This window comes from Chaetura pelagica, unplaced genomic scaffold (genome assembly GCF_000747805.2).
Source record: "Chaetura pelagica isolate M959 unplaced genomic scaffold, ChaPel_1.0 scaffold94, whole genome shotgun sequence".
NCBI classification, from domain to species: Eukaryota; Metazoa; Chordata; class Aves; order Apodiformes; family Apodidae; genus Chaetura; species Chaetura pelagica.
The window spans coordinates 721,817-744,624 of NW_009952881.1; the positions used below are offsets into that span (position 1 = coordinate 721,817).

General features: G+C 36.9%; 1 protein-coding gene across 1 annotated transcript in view; it reads left to right on the top strand.

The window, feature by feature from the left end:
* The window catches only part of USH1C (Usher syndrome 1C (autosomal recessive, severe)), a 41,616-nt gene extending 18,808 nt beyond the window's left edge, over positions 1-22,808 (top strand). The window contains exons 14-26 of the mRNA XM_009995407.1: positions 1,613-1,731; positions 5,111-5,160; positions 7,517-7,669; positions 8,057-8,173; positions 10,382-10,630; positions 13,678-13,797; positions 16,839-16,901; positions 19,899-19,940; positions 20,244-20,297; positions 20,447-20,546; positions 21,096-21,205; positions 21,896-21,951; positions 22,709-22,808. Coding sequence (XP_009993709.1) covers positions 1,613-1,731; positions 5,111-5,160; positions 7,517-7,669; positions 8,057-8,173; positions 10,382-10,630; positions 13,678-13,797; positions 16,839-16,901; positions 19,899-19,940; positions 20,244-20,297; positions 20,447-20,546; positions 21,096-21,205; positions 21,896-21,951; positions 22,709-22,808 — 1,333 coding nt within the window. The remainder of the gene's footprint in view (positions 1-1,612; positions 1,732-5,110; positions 5,161-7,516; positions 7,670-8,056; positions 8,174-10,381; positions 10,631-13,677; positions 13,798-16,838; positions 16,902-19,898; positions 19,941-20,243; positions 20,298-20,446; positions 20,547-21,095; positions 21,206-21,895; positions 21,952-22,708) is intronic.

A 22,808-nucleotide genomic window follows, 5' to 3' on the forward strand; every position in this document is an offset into this window, starting at 1 on the left:
TGCTCATACCTGTCCCTGCTCATTGCAAAGGGGTTAGACTAGATGGTTTTTAAAGGCCCCCTCCAACCCAAACTATTCTATGACTCTCTTATCATAGAATGGTTTTGGTTGGAAAAGACCTTTAAGATCATCAAGTCCAACCCTTAACCTAGCACTGTCACGTCCACCATTACCATGTCCCTAGTTGCCACATTTATTCATCTTTTAAACACCTTCCAGAGATGGTGACTCAACCACTTCCCTGGGCAGCCTGCTCCAATGTTTGGTAACCCTTTTGGTGAAGGAAGTTTTTCTAATATCCAGTCTAAATCTTCCCTGATGCAAGTTGAGGCTGATTGTTCTCATCCTATTGCTTGTTATTTGGGAGATCAACATGCACCTCACTACAGCCTCATATCAGGTAGTTGTAAAGGGAGAGAAGGTTTTCCCCGAGCCTACTTTTCTGCAGACTAAACCTGGTCAGTTCCTTCATATGCTCCTTGTAAGACTTATAGTTTAGACCCTTCACCAGCTTCATTGCCCTTCTTTGGACATGTTTGTGCACCTTGATGTCTTTGTTGTGGTGAGGGGACCCAAACTGTACCCAGTACTCAAGGTGCAGCCTTACCAGTGCTGGAAACAGGGGGGACAATTCCTTCTATAGTCCTGCTTGCCACACTATTCTTGATACAAGGTAGAAAGTCGTTGACTCTCTTGTCCACCTATGTATATCCACATGTGACCACATGAGGATATTTTTAAAGTTTGCCATAGCTAACATAGACGAAAGATAATCCAAGTATAAGTAGCATCATAGACGTCTAAGACCTGGTACATTGTGGCAACATATATCAGTTTACAAGTTCAAGACAGGCTACAGCCAATAATAGATTTGGGATCACCTAAAGGCACCATATATGAAGCTACAAGCTGTTAGGTTATATAGGGGTTCTTTTATGACCTACTTGGGATTTGCTGAATTTTCCTTCAAAATTACCTTTTTTTGATCATGTCTATTTTCTAGGTATCTTCTAGGTAATTTTCTTGTTTTATAAGCTCCTCTGTCTCATCAGTATTTAGTTCTTTTTGAGAAGAGTCACTTTTTGCTGTAGTCTAGGACTATGTGTTTAGGAGGCAACCATCAGCATGGAGATAAGATAGAGAAATAAGACACACTTTTAATGTATAATTTACCATTGTAACATCTGATTTATGCATGTGGCAGATGTTCTGTCAATTAGTATTTTAGTAAAAACTGACTATTTTTCTAGTAGGTATTTCCAACTTCAAAAAATGAGAAGTTAGTAGGTGAGAGATGGTCTTTGGCTTTAGTTAAGGTGACAGTCACTATTACAGCATGTCACTCTGAGCTTAATATCTGTGCAGATGTTTATATAACCAGCCTTACAAGTCTCAATATTAAATAAGAATTTTTTACTCCATTACATTATATTTTTACAAATTAGTAAACAAAACTTAGATTGATGAAAGGAATTTAGTTTGGGGGAAGGGGCAATTTATTGTGTTTTTTGTTATATAGGAAATAACAAACATACTGAACACTAAACAATTGTAATGTGTGTGCATTGCTGCTGCTGCTCAGAATTCCTAGCTTCATTTTTTTTTCCTGTAGGATAACAGCAGAGGAAGAGAAATTTAAAAAGGAGTGGGAAGAAGACTGGGGTCCTAAAGAACCTCCCAAATCTCTAAAAACTGTAACTGCAGAAGTGCACTCTGCCCCCAAACACAAAAGTAAGTAATTTATTTCAGCCTGCTTAGGGAAGGTGTTTGTTTCAGACACGTCGTGGAGCTGTACGGAATATGCCACCAGTTTCTGGCCAAGCTAAACTAGCTACCACTCTGTTATTTTCAGAAGACTGGAAGCCTACGATAGATTAATTTAATAGCTCTTATTTGCCAGTTGCTTAGCTCACAAAATCTATATCTGCTCAAACAGTCATGGTTTTAACAATCGGGAGCAGCAAGAAAAAGGGGGAAAAAAAAAAAGACAAAAAAGACAGTTCACTAAGGAGTTGCCTGAAGTGTTAATCTCGTCAGCCTGGGGTTTTGATGCATTGCTATCCATGTTGCTTCTCTTCAGTGGTTTAGCTACTCAACCTTTTCCAACTGATTCTTGCATCAGTAGAGTTGTGCTGATTTCCACTAGGCCTAAATGGAAGCAGTACTGCATTTTTATATGGTATGTGATTGTTTTTATATCCATGTAGATAAGCAGATTTGAAATGCTAAGTTATACCCACATGACTGCTTTTATCTCTGTGAAGTATAGTAGTATATAGTAATGAGTAGTATTTTAGGCTTTATGGGCATTTTGTTATTGGGTTTTGTTACTTTTCAAAATGAAGGTATGAAAAAGAGGAAACAAGTGTTTCTGTTCTTTCATTTGTAATTAAGTTGAAGCTTTCTAAATTAATTATGTCAGCAAATAATATAACAATTTTTATGTTTAAGAAGAGATCTCGGGATGTGTTTCATGGTAGAAAACTAGCACTAGATTTGCAGTCTCATTTGGAGTGGATGAATGCACTTTGTACTATTCCTGTTGTTACATTTTTTCTTCTCCCTTACTCTAAATGAGTGTGGAGATTAGGATTTTGAGTATTTTTGTCTGCTTGCTTCTAACTAGAGAAAATAGATATGAAGTCTCTGCTTTAGGCTTGGAGGAAATTCAGTGTTTAATTTTCTAAATCTAAAGATCTTTTCTCCGTCCTCTCTTACTTTGGCAGTTTTGGGGAGCTGTAGGGATGTCTTGAAGTGCCCTTGTTTCTCTTCCATGAGGAAGAGTGAACAGCTTAGTTGAGTAAACAATATATTTTATGGATTTAAAAAATGCAAGAGACGCCATTGTTGCAAAACAACAGTAAGACCATAGACAAAAGAAGAGAAAAATCATATAATCGTAGAAATTCACAACTTTAATAAAGTGGTGTTCTTAGATTTTGTGATAAATCTATTTCTTGACAGCATGCTTTCACATCTGATTTATTTTTTTCTCAAGCTAAAATATTTACCACATCCTTTATGTGCATATCACTTCCTTCAGTTCATGTTCTTTTGATAACTATCTTGAAAATGAGTGATGATGGTATAGTGATATTTACAACCTTCGAACAAAAATCTTATATGCTGGGAGCTTGGGTTAGCAAATAATGTAAGCGTATACTAACTAAAAGAACGCAGTCAGAACTTATGAATCAATTCCTAGTGTCCTAATCATGAGAAAGCTAGGCATGTTTCTAAGAACTTGAAAAATTCAGGCATCTGTCTGTGAGGTGCTGTGTGTAGTAGCAGATCAGTTAATATCTTACATAGACCATCCTGCTTTCTCAAATGTGAATTATCTGTAGACTTTGAAACATTTTCCTTTCTATTTTGTAATGTTCTCCTCCTACTGTCATTTTCCTTACTGAATCTGTCTTTTTGCTCCCCTGTTTTCATTTTCCTTTTTCTTCTTCTCATCCATAGTAGCAAATCTTTCACAAACAGGCTATAGTCTGCACAGCCTGACAGTTTATTTGATCTTGCTGGGCAGTCTGCTTCAGAATTAGCTGAGAGAATGAGGAGGTACTGTTTGTACCCTGCAACTTTTCCAAGAAGAATTACCCTGAAGTGTAAGTTTAACTTAGTTGTCCAAAGGAATTCAAGATGCTTGGACCTTAGCTTGCAGTTAAGAAGCTAAGTTGGGAGCTAAAGACAGTATGTGGAAAGTGTATTAAAATGTTATTAGACAAAGTAAAAAGTGGGAAGTGCTTCTGGAGCAGGTATTGCATAATTTAAGGGAGATTGGCATTGGTTCCTAAACTGATTACATTATTTTTTGTGTCACTTTGGGAAAGTCACTTAACTTCTCATGAATGAGAAACTGAGATAGGGAAATGTTTATTTTGCAATATCTTTTATTAATTTAGTTTTCTGATTCTTCAGGACAGCTTTCTTGTATAGCATTTACCCTGATGACAACACAGAAGAATGCTGATACTTATTTTAGAAGCCAGATATCCCAGAACGATGGTTTACTTAGAGGAAAAGCCACCTACCTCTGCAGGCTTCCCTTCATAGCAGAGCAGGCTGGTTTGCCATATGCAGATCCTAACTGCTCTTCAGGGTTGAAGGAAGTTAGAAATGTATTTGATTTAAGCAGGAGCTCAGTTGTTTGTTTTTTTTATTTTGTGGAAAACTGTTGCTAATTTTTATTTCATTAAAACATCTAGACACACATGACTGATCTCTTTTTCATTTAATGGGAACCTCCAGTTAGACTGTCATTTCTGTCTCCTCACTCCTTTCCTCCTTTGTTTCTCTAGTAGATTTAAAGGGAGTTGCACATGACCAACTTGAAACAGATGACATGGATGAAGTGATCGTGAAGCAGAACAAACAGGTTTGCTGTTCAGCCTTAACTTCCTATCCTGATTCTGTTTCTTCCTGTGTTTCCCTTCCTCCTGACAGTCAGCCTTGACACTGAACTGATCATTAGGTTTTGCTAGGGCCATATGTGTGGTCCTTCAGTAGCTGATAAAAGATCATGACACTGTTGCTGTCATTGCTTTCTAAAGATACCTTGATACAAATACACAATCTGTCAATCCTACGAGGTGGATTATATTGAGAGCTGAGTGTGTTACCAGTGTTTCTTATAAAATTATGGTAACAATTTTTTTTGTTTTACTTAGTAGTATGGTTTTTACTGTTTATGTACTTGGCTCAAAATATTTTATCCTGGGAAATTGAGCTTATCTTGTCTCATCAAATGCCACTGTGTTCTGCCAGAAGTTTGAATACCAGTTTTGTTTTAAGAGGGCTTGTTAAAGCTGATGTAGACTGTGAACATAGGAATCTTAGCAATGCATGTGGTTGTATAGTTCTGTATGATTACTTGCTGCATTTGTTTTGCTTAACACAATGTGTTTATCAATAAAAAGGGTAACTTGTCACTAAATGTACTAGCACAATTTACTAAGAAGTTGTCTAAGACATTGTCATGTAATATTGAATCTTTGGTGTTGCGCCATCAAATAAATTTAGATCAATTACATGTATTGGCATGGATTGATCTGAATCAGTCCTTGACTTTTCTTCAAAAAGCAACTTTTCCTTTAACTTTTTGTAGCTTTTGGATGGTTTTATCGGTATGAAGGAAAATTTCCCACAATCCGCAAGGTACAAAGTTTGATAAATGAATTTGTTTGCTGTGTGTTTCAATTGTTACACCTTCTTTTTCTTCTTTTCTCTGATATTACTATACGTTCTTGATAGTAAAATGCTTCTTCTTTTAAAGTGTGTACCAATTAAGATGTGTCATGGGTGCATCTGCCTAGGAGTTTGCCATTTTGGATTTCTGAAGTACTTCTAGCTGCAGCTGGAATTTTATGTCAATGTCTTGCAGAAGGTGTTCAGTATAGGTGACAGTGCATGTCTGTTCTCCAGAAGTCCTTCAGAATAGTGTATTAAGAAAATACAAAGACAAAAAAAATCAGTGGGAACCAAGTATGCAGTTCCCAGTTATACCTTTGCAAATCTGCTAAGAGGAGTGCTGAAAGCAAAAGGCTTTTAAGCAGAACGAGCAAAAACTTTAAGCTTGCTAGAACACTTGTGTCTGCAGAGCTGCTGCTAAGGGATTGCAATTTCAAATTATTGGAATTTCACATAACAGGTTTCTCCTGCTGTTGCTTTTTTTTTTTTTACTTCTTTCTGTGTGCATTACCCATATTCAAGGGGTTTTGTAGTTGTGCTTGTGTGTTTTGGTGTGTTGGGGGTTTTTTGTGATGGCTGATGGTAATTAACTGGGGTAGAAGTGTCAAGTGGAGTTCCTCTGTCTAGCTCTTGAGAACTCAAGGTTTCTGAGGAGGTCAGGATTGTATCTGACAGGTTAAGTATTTGTGACACTGTTTAGGACTATTGCTTTAACCTTCTGTGTGTATAGGAAATGCCTGGTCTCTGCATGAGAGACTAGGAAATGCTAGTACACTCCAATACCATTTTGTACTGCTAGTGACTGTAAATCATGATGGATCTGTAACTTGTGTGAAAGTGAGTACACTTAAGACTTCTATCTGACAAGTATAAATACATGTTATGAAAAATTCAGTCTCTTGACACTCCAATTTGCTAATTGCTTTTTTGTTTTGTTTGGAAACCAAAATTTTCGTCTGTACTAAAAATGTTTTTAATAGGAAGTGAAGTGAATCCATGGGGAAAATGGATGGAAAGGGTGATTCATCTGTTGTAGCTGAATGCAGGGAATACAGCTAAGATTGTCTGGTATATGTTCATATTCTGAAACACTCTGGCATTTTGTACTGGCTAATGTGCCTTTAAAATCAGTAGTTTTTTGAATGTACATCCCTAGCAGGTTGACATGCCAGGTGTTACGCTTAATAGACAATACTGAATTTCTCTTATAATTTATTAGAGGAAAAAATAGCATCAGCAACTATTCTACAGGTACAAACTAATTAGCCTTGAATGAAACATGCCAACATAATTATGTTTATGTTAAAACATGGGTGTGAAAAGTTATTTTTTTTTACTTAACCTTTTAAAAATATTTGTCTCTGATTACTGATTTTTAAAAAAAATGTTTTTTTCCAACAACACCACCACCACTTAACCATGAAGGGAAGGACAACATCCCACTGAACTCAGCAGTACAAAGTTCCAAGTGACAGGGAGAACTGAACTCCTCCTTTTCACTTTTTGATTAATGAAAAGAGAGCATGGGCCCTAGCAGTAAACAGGAGAGGCTGGCAGGAATGTGACATCATTAAAGTAGAAATAAGGAGCAGGGTATATTTTGAAGACAAGGGGAACAGAAGATCCCAAAAGACGGTAGTTTTCCCCTTTGGTTGCACTCTACATGTACAATTTTAGAGTTACTTTGTGCTGCATTAGTTCACTCTCTACTAGTGAGTGGATTTTGTCCAGTGCTTGTAGGAGCTATTTGATTTTTGTGATGCAGTGTTCTTTCCTGGGAGCAATTCAGTTTCTGCACTGATCTAAGCCTTTCTTTTGTAATTGCTTATTTCAGTTGCATTAAAGCATGCAGTGATGGTTTTGGGACATATGCATGAAGATACTTTAGGTATAGAATATTCACATTTACCTATACATGAGCATCTGTCACCTGAAAGTAGTCTTCTATTACTGTAAAAATGTGAGAACAGAGAGATGGCAAATCACAATCTAAACAAAACTATTTAAATATTCAAAGTTTTATAGCCAGCCTGTGTGCCCTAACATTGTAACTTTGCAGAGGAGCAAAAAAAGTTGAACTGTCTGATCTTGTCCAGCTTATATCAATATGCACAGGCCCTCCAAATGAAGTATAATTTTCTGCAAATTGCTGGGGGAATGGACTTTAGATTTTCTTTTAGAAGGCCATCCCCATACTCTCAAAGGCTGTTATTTAATTTTCAAGGCAGACACTCATGTACTGAGCTTGAAGTTTACAGTGTTTTTAGCTGATGTAAAAATCTGTTTGACTAAAACAAAACAAAAAACCACCAAAACAACCCAGAAAAGGAAAGAGAGAAAGAAGTCAAAGAGTGACAGTCTGTGTGAACAGAAGAAGAATAAAAAGGAAATGGAGTTTGAGCAAAAACTTGCCAAAGAGAAAGAAGGAATGTTGGAGAAAGAAAAACAACTGAAAATAAATCGTCTTGTGCAAGAGGTATGTTGTGTTCTCCTGTCAAGTGCAAATTATATTGAAAGAAAATGAGCTGTTTAGTGGAATGTTTAATGGAATTATCTTAGCAGGGACACTTGTTTAATTATGTCAAAGATAATGAAGTTTAAAAAAATTGCTGTTGCACTGCAAAACTCGGTTCCCAAGTGAGCTTGTTTCTACAGTCAGTTTTTGCCCAAGTGAGAATATCTCTGCAGTTAAAGGCTGTCCATGTGTAGTGTTGAATTTAATGAAAGACAGCAAAATCAGAAATAATTCTCAAAAGCATAATTAGTTTTAAAACAAATTTAGATGTAATTTCCTACTTTTGAAACATAATTGTATTGTAATTATTCCTATGACCTTTTTTCATCCACTAATGTTATGGGTAAGGTATCTGAGACAGAACGAGAAGACCTGGAAGAATCAGAAAAGGTGCAGCACTGGGTGGAAAGACTTTGTCAGACACGGTTAGAACAGATTTCCTCTGTGGAGAATGAATCTCCTGAGGTAAAATCCTGACTTTTCCATGTATTGCATGATCTCTAAATAACTCACTAGTTGTCTCCCAAAAGCAACAGTTTTTTACCAGAGAAAAATCTGTCTTCATTTTTCCCTCTCAGTCTTTACTCTAAGAGGGGGTGGTAGAAATGTCAGTAATTGGATTACAATCTATAGCATTTGCTGTTCCTATATATTATGGATTTTTAAAAATTATTTCAATAAACCAGTTTTATTTTGTCCTTAGCAATTTTATTGTCTCATGAAGTGCTTGTGGGACATGGTACCAATGACAAAACTGAGATAAGAATACTCAGCTAAATGTTTAAGCATCCTGTGCAAATAGGAACATTAGTGATGATAAGCTTTTGGATGCTTCCTTGTATTGCATGGAGTACAGGTTAAGGAAATGGCCAAAAAAATGATAAACTCCCAAATAATAGGGTTTGGTTTTGTGTTTTAAATAGTTCCCTCAAATGAAGAGAGTTGCACTTAGGGATTATACTTTACATCCTGATGGTTCTGGATGTGGAGTGAGACTTTCCCACCATCCTGCTATTCTGGCAGTCTTCCAAGGACAGCTGCTTTCATGAGGAACACTGCAATCTGCTGAACTCCCCCAGGATCCCCAAGAAAAAGGGCACCCTTGGGGAAAGATTTTGCATTAATATCCTTCAGGTCAATGTGGAGCAACTCTGAAAAAAGCAGCTGGTCTTTTGTTCCTCATGGCCTCATGCTCAGATCCATGGAGCTCTTCCATGCAGATCTCCATGAAAATGGAATGATTATGTTGAGTTTTCTCCCAATACCTAGATTTGACTGCCTGTGGCCTGCTAGATCTTTGCCCCCCTTACTTTGTAAAGTAAGAGGGGAAAGTTACAGATTAAAAGAACAGTTTTATTTCCAGAGTTTTAGCCTGATTTAAGGCAAGCACTCTGTGTTCTATTTGCTCCATCATTTCTTCTATTACATTATATATAAATATTCTAGTACAATTTTTCTACAAAAGTATTCAAGCAGTTAAACTCACATAAAACACAAAACCAGAATGCTTCTGAGGGATAAATGCAGCTGAACAGTATTCAAGTACTACAAACTTGAATTGCTACTTGGGTATGATAACAGTCAAGTTTTCTTGACCTCTGCTAAAGAAAATACCTGATTTTTAGTACCAAAGCCTGAGGATGGCAGATTAGGAGATCCCAGAGAATATCAACGAAGAAACCCACTTTTAAGGGAAGTGTTGTTTTACTAGACCAAGATTCATGTGTCTCTGGGTTCCCTGGAGGTGTTAAAAAAAACAGGTGGACATGATGGTTTAGTGGTTAGGGGTTGTAGGGCAGACGGTTGCACTTGATTGTCTTTAAGCTGTTTCCCAACCTTGATGATTCTGTGATTCTGTGACAGCACCTCTCTTTAATATTTCCTCAGCTGAATCTACAAAATAACAAAATGAAAGTTTATCCACTGGATTTCCTTAAATACTTCCGTTTGATCACTAGTAAAAGAAATGTTAGCAACTCCAACAGCATATATAGAATCCTTCACACACACAACCATATTTTTTGGCTGAGGTGTTCTTTATGTTCAAACTCTGGAGTTTGTTAGCCCCACAGTGCATCTGGTGTTGATTAGGAGAAGTTAGAAGGTCTGTAACCTCCTGAGGATCTGAATGGCATGGTACCCTAAACTTTTTGTTTTGATAGCTGCTTAAGCCTACTTCCCTGTATTGTATTAAGGCCTGGTTAAGTTTATACCAGACTTTAGCACCTTTCTGTTTTTCAATGGCATGGAATTTCAGAGCCCCTCTTAATTTACTTTACTTTTTTATACTTGCCCTTATAAGGAGCAATTCTTACATTCTGTTCATAAGCATGAGAGAGGCAAGAGTTGTGTTATCTGTGATTTGTCTGGTGATTTTACCTTCTGAAGAGTCCATGCAGTTGGGATTTTTTTTGTGTCATCCCCTCTGCCCCAACAGCCAAGACTTACTGTCTCAGCACTCGGTTTTTCTTCTTTTTAAACTGGAATCCCAAGGAGTGCTTTTAAAAAGGCTTTCAGAGAAAATGTTTGTGTGTCTTTTGTGTGGGAGGAGCCAAGAGCTTCCTGTGGAGAAGCAGTTAGGCTGAGTGATGTTCTAGGATTTGCCATTAATTTTTTCAGAACTTTTGCAGGCAAGTGAACTGTAAAGGCAGATTTCTGTTCTGTTGCCCACAGTTGGCAAGTGGACGTCCTTCCGCTTCTCCTTCTGCCACATCCATGCGGCGTTTTGCCGGTGGCCTGCAGCTTCATACCACAGATCTTGATGATATAAACTTAGATGAAGTTGACAAGCCTAAACCACATGTGGCACTGCCTCCTCCACCAGCACCCACTGTCACTCCGGCATCATCAGCTCATCCACTTCCTACACCAAATGTTCCACTTTCAAGAGGTCCAGCCCTTGCAGTAACACCAGCTTCCCAGGTGACCTCATGATCTGTTTGGATGCATGTGCCTTCACCATTCCCCTGCCTGGCCTCCCTCCCCTGCTCCATTACCCACTTGATCCACTGGATCTAACCATCTGCCATATCCAATGTTAAAAGAAGGAAAGGAATTATTTCATTGTTTCATAGCAGTGAATGCAATCCAGCAGTATTATTACTGAAAATTGTTTTTAAATTTAAGTTGAGAGGATTTTGCTCTCTTCTTCCTACATACGTTGTAACACTACCACATGCAAGTATTCGTGGGCAGAATGTATCAGTTAAAAATACAATTTGCACTTGAGTCTTTAAAGGTATTTTTAAATTGCAGACAGCAGATTAAATCATGGTTAGGTTTGAGAAAAACATCTGTGTAGTTAAAATTGTTTTTGAAAGTATTTTAAATACTCTCACTTTAGGAGAGAAATGGCAGCTGTTTCATCGTATTTCCATTTGCTAAGCACTGCAGTGGTATTCATGTACTTGTTTTTGTGGCAAAAGATTCTTACTTGTTTCAAACAGCAGAATCCTATAGCAGGATCCTACACTGTCACTTCTTCCCTACGCAGTTTTCTGCATGAATTGACTGACTGCATTGTTTGTTTCTGATGTGTTTTTTGCATGTTTACTTGGAAGTATTGGGCTTTACGTTTGCATGATTCTGGTTGGGGTGGGGAAGGATGTGCAAATTAAGCACTTCTCAGGTGAAACTGGCAAATTATTTCCATCTGAATAATTGTTCTAATGTGAACTGTGAATCTATCCTTATGAACTTAAGTAGACCTCTGATAGTGCTCAGTCTTTGTGTTTTATATATTGGAACAGCTAAGATTGTGCTTGATCCACTGAAATGGAGGTGTCGGATGCTCTTGTGGATAGCAGGTTTCCCAAGTTATTGGCAAAATAAAAAATAAGTGAAATGACATAAGTTTACAAAATACCAGCATTTAGAGAAATACATTCTCATAATGCTAATTTAAAACATATTCAGATAAAAGAAGTAATATGGGAACTGCTATACTAGATATGACCCCAAACCTATGTATTCTGGTATGTTTCTGGCTGTTTTTCACTGCTAGGTATGTTAGAGAAAAGACGTTAATAATTAAAGAAAACTGTGTCAGGTAAGAACAACAGAAAATAACATAGCCTTCAAAAATAAATCAGTTTTCACTATAATTAGCCTATGTTGGAAAAGAACTAAGCTCTTAGTAAAATATTAATAATGAGCCAAAGCTGCTTTGTTTATAAGTTGATAACCCAGTTTTCCTGATGTGGTTTCAGAAGTGGAAGAAAAATCAGAAGCTGGACAATATATCCCTGCTGCTTTTTAAAAAAGTTTTTTAACACCACAGATAAGCAGAAATGATGCATTTACTTGACTTCAGGGATTAAAGATCTTGTGTTTATGCCTGCTAGAGCCAAAAATAAGACAACTTTTGTTGTTCCATAAGTATAAATTTCTAATATTACTCAAACTGGTAAATCTTCTTTATGCTGCTGTTTTCTTTTTCCCCAGATCGTTTAATTTCAAATTCAGCTTGAAGAAATTCCGACTATTAGAATATCTGGTATAAACTGATCTGTTTCTCAAAATTATTATTGGCTCTATACTTTATATGAACCTGGTACTAAGTCTGTTACTGTTTAGGTTGTAAGGAACACCTCCCACGTGGGCAAAGTATCTTCTGTCTCAAGCAATCCACTGGTATGTCATGTGCTGCTAATAATGACTGTAGTTTTATCAACTTTCCATGTACTGCTAATGTCAAGGAAATATTAAGTTTTTGACTCTACATGGATAATTATTTTTACATTCAGCACTTACATTCATGTGCATGGATCCATCGCTGTGTTACAAGGTACCCAATACCAGTAGTGTAAGCGACTCCTAATGCTCTGAGAGCTTAATACTTCAGCACTTCAGCAACGTAAGGTCCATATTTGTGTGTTCTGTATGTCATGGAGCATATACTTCTTTCTGTCAACACATACAAGGAGCCAGGACCAAACTGTATTTACATATAATGGATGCTAAGAAGCAAGCTCCCTTCTCAGAAAAAACAACATTTGGTTGATAACTCTTTGCACTGATTTTGATACAGGATGGCTTAACAATACAATATATTTTGCTATGTAGATCAACATTAGTTGGGGGATATCCACAGGGACTTTGAAAGATCTAGTTCCAAAACTTTTTTCTTAATAACAAAATTTTAAAAAAAAGACAAAAAACTTAACACCAAAATTCCACTATTTAAAAAAAAAAAAAGTGGCTTGGCCCATTTTCTGGAAGAAATTCAAGTTCTTTCAGAGGATACAGCTTGTACTAAATGAGTGATATCTGGAATGCATCACATTTCCTATGAGAAACGTTGACAAGTGTGCTGAGAGTTGCTGGGGTTAAGTCATAAACTAAACCCACAGGGCTTAGTTTTGAGCTCTTGAGTAAAACTATGCTTGACGTCAATGACAATTCTAAGAAAGAAGTGTACAGTTGGGTTAGTACGTGCTGGATGATTAGGTCTCAGGTGTCTTTGGGTATCTGTAGAGACAAGAGTAGCTAATTATTGTGACCAACCCTTGCTTTTAAGTCAAGATAAGGTAACCTGAAATTCTTTATGGAAAGCTAATTGCTGGAGGCCTGGTGAATTTAATCTTAAAAGATCTGTTCAACTATAGATTAGTTAAAATCTCCTTTCAGGTCTGCTATGCTCTTAAACTCAACCTTAGTCATTTTTTTTCCCTGTAGTTTCTCATTCAGTACATTGCCTTTATGGAATAAATACCAAAATCAAGAAGGAGATTTTTCTATAACCTTGCTAGTGAAGTTAGAGCTGAGGGGGAAGAGCTACTATTTGGATGCTAGACAAAGTATGTTTTGCTCAGAAAAATTTCTAAGTCTTAGTTAAAATAATTCTGTAGCACTTGTACTACTGGTGTTAAGTTCGTAACTATAAATTATTTGAATTGAGGTATCTTGGTGAAATTGTAGATTTACACAAATTACATTGAATTGTAATTTTTTTTACGTTAACCCCATAGCAACTTGCTCCAAGTCCACCAACCCAACGACATCCAGGGGTACCAATAGTCTCTAAACCAGTCATGCTGCATCCTGACCCAAACTTTATGGTCAGGCCAACAATCAAATCAGAGGCCCTGGTAAGCCTTTTAATGTTCTTTTTTGAAGTCTTACAGTACTGTGGGATTTGTTGTTGACTTGTCCTCAAAGCATCAATGCTTGGCTTCTTTTTTGCTAACTAAAATGAATGTAGATTTTCAAGCAATCAGTAATGGTAAGTACAAAAAGGTATTTTTCTCTCTTCCACCCCGCTGGCCCCATGATCTAAAAGTCACTGTTAGTGACAATTGTTGTACTGGGATGCACAATTCCAGAGCACTGTAAAGCTTAGACTCTGTAGGAATTATTTTTTTATTTATTCATATGCTGGTTTTTACTTTTATAAATTCTTAATTACTATGTCAGGAACAAAGTAGTAAGAATTATTACACTATATTATTCTTTTGTGAGTAGCAATTATTATATTTGAAAAGTAGATATATACCTCATCATTTCCAGAGAAAAAAGGTGTGGTTTTGTGTCTTAGGCCATGCAGTGTTACTGCAAAGTTGACACACTATCAGATTATTTTTCTTAATTATTTTCCATTTCTGTTTCAAATATAAATGAAGAAAAAACTTAGGCTGAATATTTTAGGACCTACCATGTAGCATCTTTGGGAATTGGGGTATATGAGGGAAAATGAGCTGAGGCTTAGTGAAAAAAAAAAGATAATACTTCTCTGACAGTGATAACTCCCAAGTTACAGCCCTGAAAATTAATCTAAAATAGCTGGTGGACCTATTAGTAGTATTTGTTCTTCGGGTCATCATGACTTAACGTTTTGTCTGTTATATGCATGTGTGGACATGTGTATACATTAATGTGAGCAAGGCAGTGTACTGAAACGTGAGTTTTGCAATTGATGGAGAAAATATCACACTTGCATTTAATTTATCTAGTTACAAGCTTATGCTGTATCTGGCAATAAATGATGTGCACAATATTCTTGGCTGTCATTAATGTATGATGGATTTTTTTGTTGTTTTCTGCTTTAATAATTTAGATACTCTTGTTCCTGGATTTTCCTAGTTTGAACAAATTTAAATGATACTTAGTAACCAATTTTCCCAAAGTCTTAGTTGTGTTTATTTATAATTGAATTGAAATAATAAATGAAAGCAGATTTTGTAAGTTGCTTAAAAGAAGGCACATCCATGAGCTAAAAATAAATTCCAATCCCTCCAGATCCCTGTATACATATATATCTATCCCTGTAGATATTTTTCTCAGTTGCATGCATTGGAGCTTTCGTTTTTATTATGTTTAGTAATTCAGCATCTCTGAACACTATGAAATTCCTTGGGGCAGGAATGGACAGAGTAAAATCATAACCTTGCAGTTAATATAATCTAGCTTTTGAAAATAAATACTTGGAGTGCAAATATAAAGTAGTCTGCAAAATTGGTAATGACCTTATGGGGGATCAGATAGTCTTCATACAAATTTAAAATTTATTCTTTTTTCTCCTGACTCCTTACAATAGGTTTGAGAAATTTGCAATAATATCCACCTCCATAGGGAGACTTCATGTGATTTGTTATGCATGCACATTTTCCAAATCACAAGTGTGCTAAAATGTTACAGATGTCAATCATCTTCATTTCCAAACTGCCTTATATCAGTTGGAAGATCACAGTTTCAGTGGAAGCAGTATAAGACTTTGAGAGAAACATCAGTCTATAAATTGAGTTTGTAGACCTCTTACCTCTTTAATTTATGACTTAATGCACTAAAGAGTTTCCATCCTTGCTGCAGCCAAGTCACAGTAGTATGTGAAGTGAGACGTGTGTGGATACCAAAGTAGAGAGGTAGGCTACTTCTGTTAGTTAAAAAATGGAAAGGCCAGTGTATGACAAAACAGACAAGGAGAAATACCTGCCTGTCTCCAGAAATGGATCTCATGTGGAAAGAATGTTTTTTGTTTGAGGGGGGAGGGTTTCTTATTTAATTCAGTGGTTCTAGATACAGGACTGGTTCAGCTTCTCTGGCGATACTTCACTAAAAGGCAAAGTATCTTTTGCTGCCCTATTTCTTGTCTTACTAGAATTCACACACCTTATGGAACTCCAGTTTTTATGTCTTGATATGACATAATGCATATATTTGTTTCTACTTTGTTTTTATCTGAACTTAGCTGTCCCAAGTACCAAACTTTAGAAACTGAGGATGATGGATTTACTTGATTCAGACAGCTAATAAACTGAGCCTATACTGAAGCAATTAACTAGTAAAGAAGGTGAAATCTGTGAAAATAATAAAATAAACATGCTAGAGTGGGTAAAACATTCCTGTTATCTGGATGGTAGTTGGCCCAGATAAGAACAGAGAAGTCTCTGTTATGACTTAGTTTTTCATATTAACTTAATTCGGGTCAGATTTCTTAGGTCTTTTAATGGTTCATGAAAATCAAATGGTTTTCACTTATAAATCGGAAAATGATGGGTGAGGATTAAATCTTGAGTGTAGTCTTGAATGCTGAGGGCTGCTCTGAGTCAAAAATCAGTGTGAACTGTTTGTCTCTGCTGTACTAGAGTGAATTGGAATCCACTCATGGCAAAGCTAATTACATTTTGGCTCAGAGAAGGGGATTGTTATGATTCAGGGGGTTTTAGAGAAGCAAAACCAACATGAACATTAGTCTCTGCTTTCCCAGCTTTCACAAACATCCTGTTGTGTGAGTTAGAAGGCTTTGATACACTTGCTGCTACTGTAGATTTTTCCACCCTTAGGCCTTTGTGGTTGGATGCAGCATTTCTGTAACAAAGAGTGAATATTTAGGCTTTCCTATAGTTTGCAAGATTTGAAGCCTGATTCTGCAGGAAAATATGTGTAAGAAATCTTGTGGTATGGAAATGTGCATTGTTAATGTAGTTTCTCTAGAATCTTTACTCTTTGTATTCCTTTTACTGTACTATTTTACTGTGTGTCTTCTTTCATTTTGAAATAGTATAAGGAATGAGCACTAACAATGATTCAGTCCCTAGAAGAGAAAAAAAACAGTGAGACTATTTGTGAGTAGGTGATACTTATTTAGAGCAAAAAGCTAATATCTGGTTTGGCAATTTTCTTTCTTTTGCAGCCACACGAGATGTTTAAAAGGATGGTGGTTTACAATTCATCATTTAGATCTAACAAAAAACAAGTAAAATAACATTTTCTGTGTTATGTGTGGTACCTCTTGTCTTGACTGATCATAGGTTTAAAACTGTCCTTTCTAATCCTGTTGCTCAGTTTCTAAAATTGAGGATGCAAGACAGCCCTAGTGCATGAAAACTGCTAGTCTTTGTAAACCTGCAGTGTGTGCCTGTGGCTCCTGCTAGTCTAGACAAATGAAGAATGAAATGATAGTAAATACTTCAGATTGAACCATCTAACTACTTACATGGATATTGCCGTCTTTAAGGTAGTTGAACTCTAATGGGTCTGTTAGTGGCAAATTATTTTTCTTTATATATTTCTAAGATTTCCTTGTTTCTTTTAGCCTTGAGTTGCAATGCTGTCAGTAAAAAGGTATTTTCTCAGTTTAACAAGTAGAACTGTTATAATAATGTACTTATTGGTAGAAAATTAGAGGAACTGGTCGTGGAAAGCACCGCCACCATTCATACAACCTTTTTGCATTCTGTAGGATTTTGCTGCTGTATTTCTACTTTTATTGCTTTCCTCTGTAATAGTGATAAAGTTTTCATCTCTTCTTCTTTGGTTGACTAGTGGTTCAACAGATGGTTCCCTGAAGAAGTGAACATTGTGCATAACTTCTCTACTGCTGTAAAATGTGCCCATTTCTGTGCAAAACACCTTTCAAGTTAGATGTGTTGCCATGTTACATGAAAGTGTTGGTGCACAGTGGTGAGCTCAGTGGTAAACCATTAAGAATTACTTTTTTCTTTTGATCAGTTTCAATCCACATCTAGAAGGGAAAACTGGATTTGAGAGACATAAATCAAACTTTGAGATTGTTCAGTTGCCATTGAATGTTAGTATATTCTATATACATAATCAGATAAGTTATCAGCAAATGTGGATTTTGGGAAATTTTGTTCTATTGTGTAGTCTCAATTACTATTGACTATTGATGCTAGAAACTTAAGTGAGTAGTACCATTGGCTTAGGTGCTTGTGTCTTGTTTTGGGGTTGTTTTTTTCTTTAAGTAGTAACCTCACCTTTCATCTGGAAGTCCAGACAGATAATTGTTTCAGTGTAATCAAGCATTTTAATGTTCCAGATTCTACTTACGTTCAGTCCTACGAATGTCATTGTAAATCAAGAAAGGATTAGAATGGTCCTGAGATGTCCTGTATAGTGGGAGGGTAGTCTTCGTACTGTGGTTTCCACTGAAGTGTTGCTGGTATCCCTGTTGGGATATGGAGTGTGCATTCTGCTCTCCAAACTTGTGGTGCCCATTTCCAGAAAGATTTGTTACAGTTCAGTAGGTGTCTTCATTGTATCATAGCTGTATTTCTGTATTATTTGATCCGGATTGTGTCACTTCTTTGCTTACAGGTTTTTTGTTGTGGGGTTTAGAGGGTTTTTTCCCTGTTTAAAGATTACTTTCCCAGGAAAACTGTCTTCAAGGGCAACATCTGTTTTTCAAGAGGGTGACCTGGGACAAAGAGTTCAATGACTTCAGATCACGTAATGTATTTGTGACTTGGCTGAGGTTGGAGTCCTTTCCTCTCTGTTTCTTGCTCCAAGAGCATAGATATCTAGTTCAGCCATTATTTCAAAGGTCTATACAAATTCAGCTATTCAAACTATGAGTTGTTTAGGTAGCTGTCATTGTAAAATGTTTTCTTACCATTTTAGTAAAACTATTAATAATAAAATACACTTTGTCAATGAAAGAATTATTGGGTTTTTCCTGCACAGGATGAAATTCTACCCTTGCTGAAGTCTGTGATCCAATTCCCATTTATTTAGTTTCTCAAAGTTAGCAGTTAACAAATATAATTTTTATAACATACTAATTTAAACGGTGAATAAGGACTCTCATTTCTATTCCCAAAATATGTTTTTAATATGTATTTTCTTAAAAAAAAACCCACCAAAACCACCACCACCACCAAAGCAACCGCACTTATGGCAGTAAGCAAAGGTTCTGTAGTTGTGTCCTGAAGATATAGCTTTCTGGAGTCTGGGGAGACAAAGCCAGGCTTCAACCCTAACAAATGTTTCTTCTGTCTCAGAAGAAAAACATAAGGAGGATGTGGTTTGCCTAAGTTGTTATTCTGATCTCAGGGAAAAGGTGAAGAGAGGGGCAGCCTGCAGGAAAGCCAGCCATCAGCACCACTGTTGCATGGTCAAGTGCAGAGTTTTTATCAATCACCAGCATCACCCATACAGTTTCACCCGGAAACTGTTAATCCTTCTCAAGAAACCACTACCCAAACACCATTGATTACTGGTTGCTGACTCAGGGATTCTCGCATTCACGGAAAAGCTAACTTCTGCTTTTTCTGTGTAGTTGGTCTGACAAGGATAGTGCATTAGGTTTAGGAAGTTTAAGAAGTCGTGAGTCCTCTCAAAGCTTAAATCCTGCTCTACCCAACTACAACATTATCTTCCCCATTTCAGACACTCCCTGCCAGAACTTTTAAGTCCTTCACAGAACCATATGAAAAGAAAATCAGCTGTTGTCCTGTGTTTGCTTGTGATATGAAGCTAACTCCCTGAAACTTCATTGAAAGGAGGACAGGAGGGGGCTGTAAGAGAGTCCTACAACCCAGACACTGTGGAGTAGTGTTGCTGGATGTGTTGGATGGTGCCCAGTATGGCCATAGTCCCAAGAAACATTGCTCAGAAGAATGTGACAGAACATAGCTGCCCATGAGGCTTTGAAGATTTGTTTCTGTTCTGTCAGGTGTAGAGAGGAACTGTGGAGCTCACAGAGTGGTAAACTGTTCCTCACAGCTTCTCCATAGTGTGACCAGCTCAAACTGCTGATCTGTCATAAGGATTTGAAATATCTTCTGACTGTCAGGAGGGACTATTAGCTGTCTTTCTATGCCTTTCTCCACTTACCATCTTCTTTCATGGCTTACAGTTACATGTTCTGTCACTAATAAATAATATGGAATTTGTGCATTGAGTGTGTGCATGGGCCTGATGTTTTTACAATTGAGTATTGTTTTATTCTCAGGGCTTCCAGAAATATTTGGAAGATTTTGATCCATCTTCAATGGTAAGAAGAGAATTCAAATATGTCTTACTGTTTAATATGAAATACAGTAGAAAAACACATCCTTGATTTTGAGGGCTGGGAGGGGGTAAGAGTCTTGCTTGTTGGTTTGCTGGGGCTTGTGTAATTGTCTTTTCTAGTCATGTTGAAAAGGATCTTTCTTACAGGAAAATATGATCTGCTGTTCTGATCTTCCTCTAACACTGTTTTGGAGGAGGAAAAAGTCCCTCCCATAAACGACATAGATCAGCATAATAGCTTTGTGTTTTTGAGGTTGGAATGACTAATAATTTTATCTTCTTATAGTTTACCCCTGAGCAGATTATGGGAAAAGATGTACGACTACTACGAATTAAAAGGGTAAATACTATAATATTTGATTGATATTTAAAGGGTTCACCTAAGCATTACATGTACAGTCCCATTCACTGGGAAGAAGGAAAGTGTAAGCTCCTGTTGATAGCAAAGATTAACAGCCTTTTTTCTGTACTAAAACTCTTTTTTAATAGGAAGGATCATTAGACCTTGCAGTTGAGGGAGGAATTGATTCTCCCATTGGAAAGATAGTTGTGTCTGCCATCTATGAAGGGGGTGCTGCAGACAAACATGGTGAGTAACAATAAGGAATTTGAATGCTGCTGCAAAGTGGCTCCTTGCACTGTGGCTGACAGTTGAGGCTGACAACACCTTAGAGCAGCTGGTGTCATGAACATCAACTTGTCTCTGTTTATACCTTCAAGGTTGTTACCATCTCAGAGCTTGCTAGGCCTTTTCTCATGGGAATATTTACACTTCATTCCTGGCCTGCAAACCTGAGAGACAAAAGCAGTGGAATTATAGAGGGAAACCGTGGCAGGCATACTGAGAGATGGAGAGTCCTGTTACAGAACTGTATAGTTGGATTATCCAGACAGGCAAACTGCTGCTACAGAAAATATTATTGAACTGGTTTCTTACCGGTCATGATCAGATTACTGTGACTTTTCCATGCCTAAAAATTCCTTTTGGTTTTGCCTATAGCAAACTTTCTTGTCTATATCTTCACACCTAGTGAAGACACTTTTCATTATACTCAGTACTGCATAAATACAGGACAGAAAAGACTCAGAATATTTTTTGCTTACACGAATGTATATACCATATTGCTCTTTTCACCAGGAGGCATAGTGAAGGGGGATGAAATACTAGCTGTAAACGGCAAGATATTAATTGACAGCAGGCTGGCAGAAGCACAGGCAACTCTAGCAAAAGCTTGGAACATGGGTGGGGTAAGTAACCTGGAATACTTCCTCCTGCCTACAATGCTCATATGACCTACACTTTCCCTTCATGACATTGACACATTGAAACAAATAAGGCTGCAAACATCAAAAGTAACAGGTGTGCAATGTGCTACCACAGTGAGCTGAAATCCGCAGAAGGATAAAGCTTTTCTGAAAATCGTGTATGCAGTTTACTGTGAAAGTTCATGGCATTTAGCAACATGTCAAGACTGGTGTTTAAACAGTACATTCAGAGTGTTTATAATACATTTATCTATAGAATCTCTCTTTGATATTGAAGATTTGTATTCTGATTGGAATTTTATGATAATAGCTTATCTTTGGTTTCTTAATTTACAAGTAATGCTGCTTTTCAGCTATGGTGAGCATTTTCTCAGCAAGAACTGTATTAGTTGCTAAGATGAGCAAACACAGGGTGATTCTGAGAATAATTATTTTTAAAAGCTTGTTGCAAGACAAGTAGATTTTTCTTTAATTTAACAATACAAATCAAACAGCTCAATCTTGAAATGGGGTTCCTGTAGAATTCTTTTAATAGAATTCTTTCTGCTGCGCCCTGTGGTTTTCCAGGAACAGATTGCTTTCCTGATTCTGTATCTGATGTTCCATGGTGGTCCACTAGACATCTCTAAAAGCAGGATTTGGCAGCACGTTTGACTGTGCATTTTTTTGCAGGATTGGATTGACTTAGTCATTGCCGTATCACCTCCAAAAGAATATGATGATGAAATGTAAGTGTATAAGCTTTCAAGCTTTCTTTCTCTGGGGATTAAAATGCTAGTAGCAATAGTCTCTATTGTTTGCTTCTTTTCTCAGACACGTTTCAGGTATTTACTTATTATGGACTACATAACCTTCTGCATCATGTGGTTGCTAATTTGATAGTCATAAGTAGTTATTGTGCAGTACAGCAGTGGTTCCCAGACTTGTCAAAATGGTAATTCTCATGATTGGTTGTACGTGACTATACACTCATAGTTCTGGTTTAAGGCCTGAGGATTTTGGTTGTTTTCTTTTTTTAGAAATTATGTACTTTAGTCTGGATCATTTATTGTGTTCCCATGGGTCATAATTTGGGAAAACAATTTTTTTTTTTTTTAAAGTTAGATTGCAGATTCTATCCTTGTCTAAGCCAACCTTAGTGTAAAATTTTCAGAAGAGCTAAGTGATTTGGGTGTCTTGGCAATTTGTAACATTCACAGAGTCCATTTTTATAAAGGTAGTCAGTGTAGGTGTGAAACTGAGGAATTTGTGGCTTAAGGTGTGATAGTGGTATCAAGTTGATACAACTTGCTTTACCTTGGAGAAACAGTTTCAAAAGGAAAACCCATGTTTTCTAGCCTGACTAAAGAAAAAGATTTTAAGATATCCTTACTACCAAGTAAACTGGCAGAGGAAAGTTTCATAGTCACTGTTAACCCAGACTCTTGTATAGCATGCTAGAGTAACTGTGACTGTTATTTTTGTTTTCATGTTCTGTGTATTTAGCCCTACTATTCCCTCATCAACAGTCAGTCCCAACACACACAGAAAGGTTTTTGAAGGCAGTGCACCTGTGTACAGACAAGGGTATCTCCTGCAGCTGTAG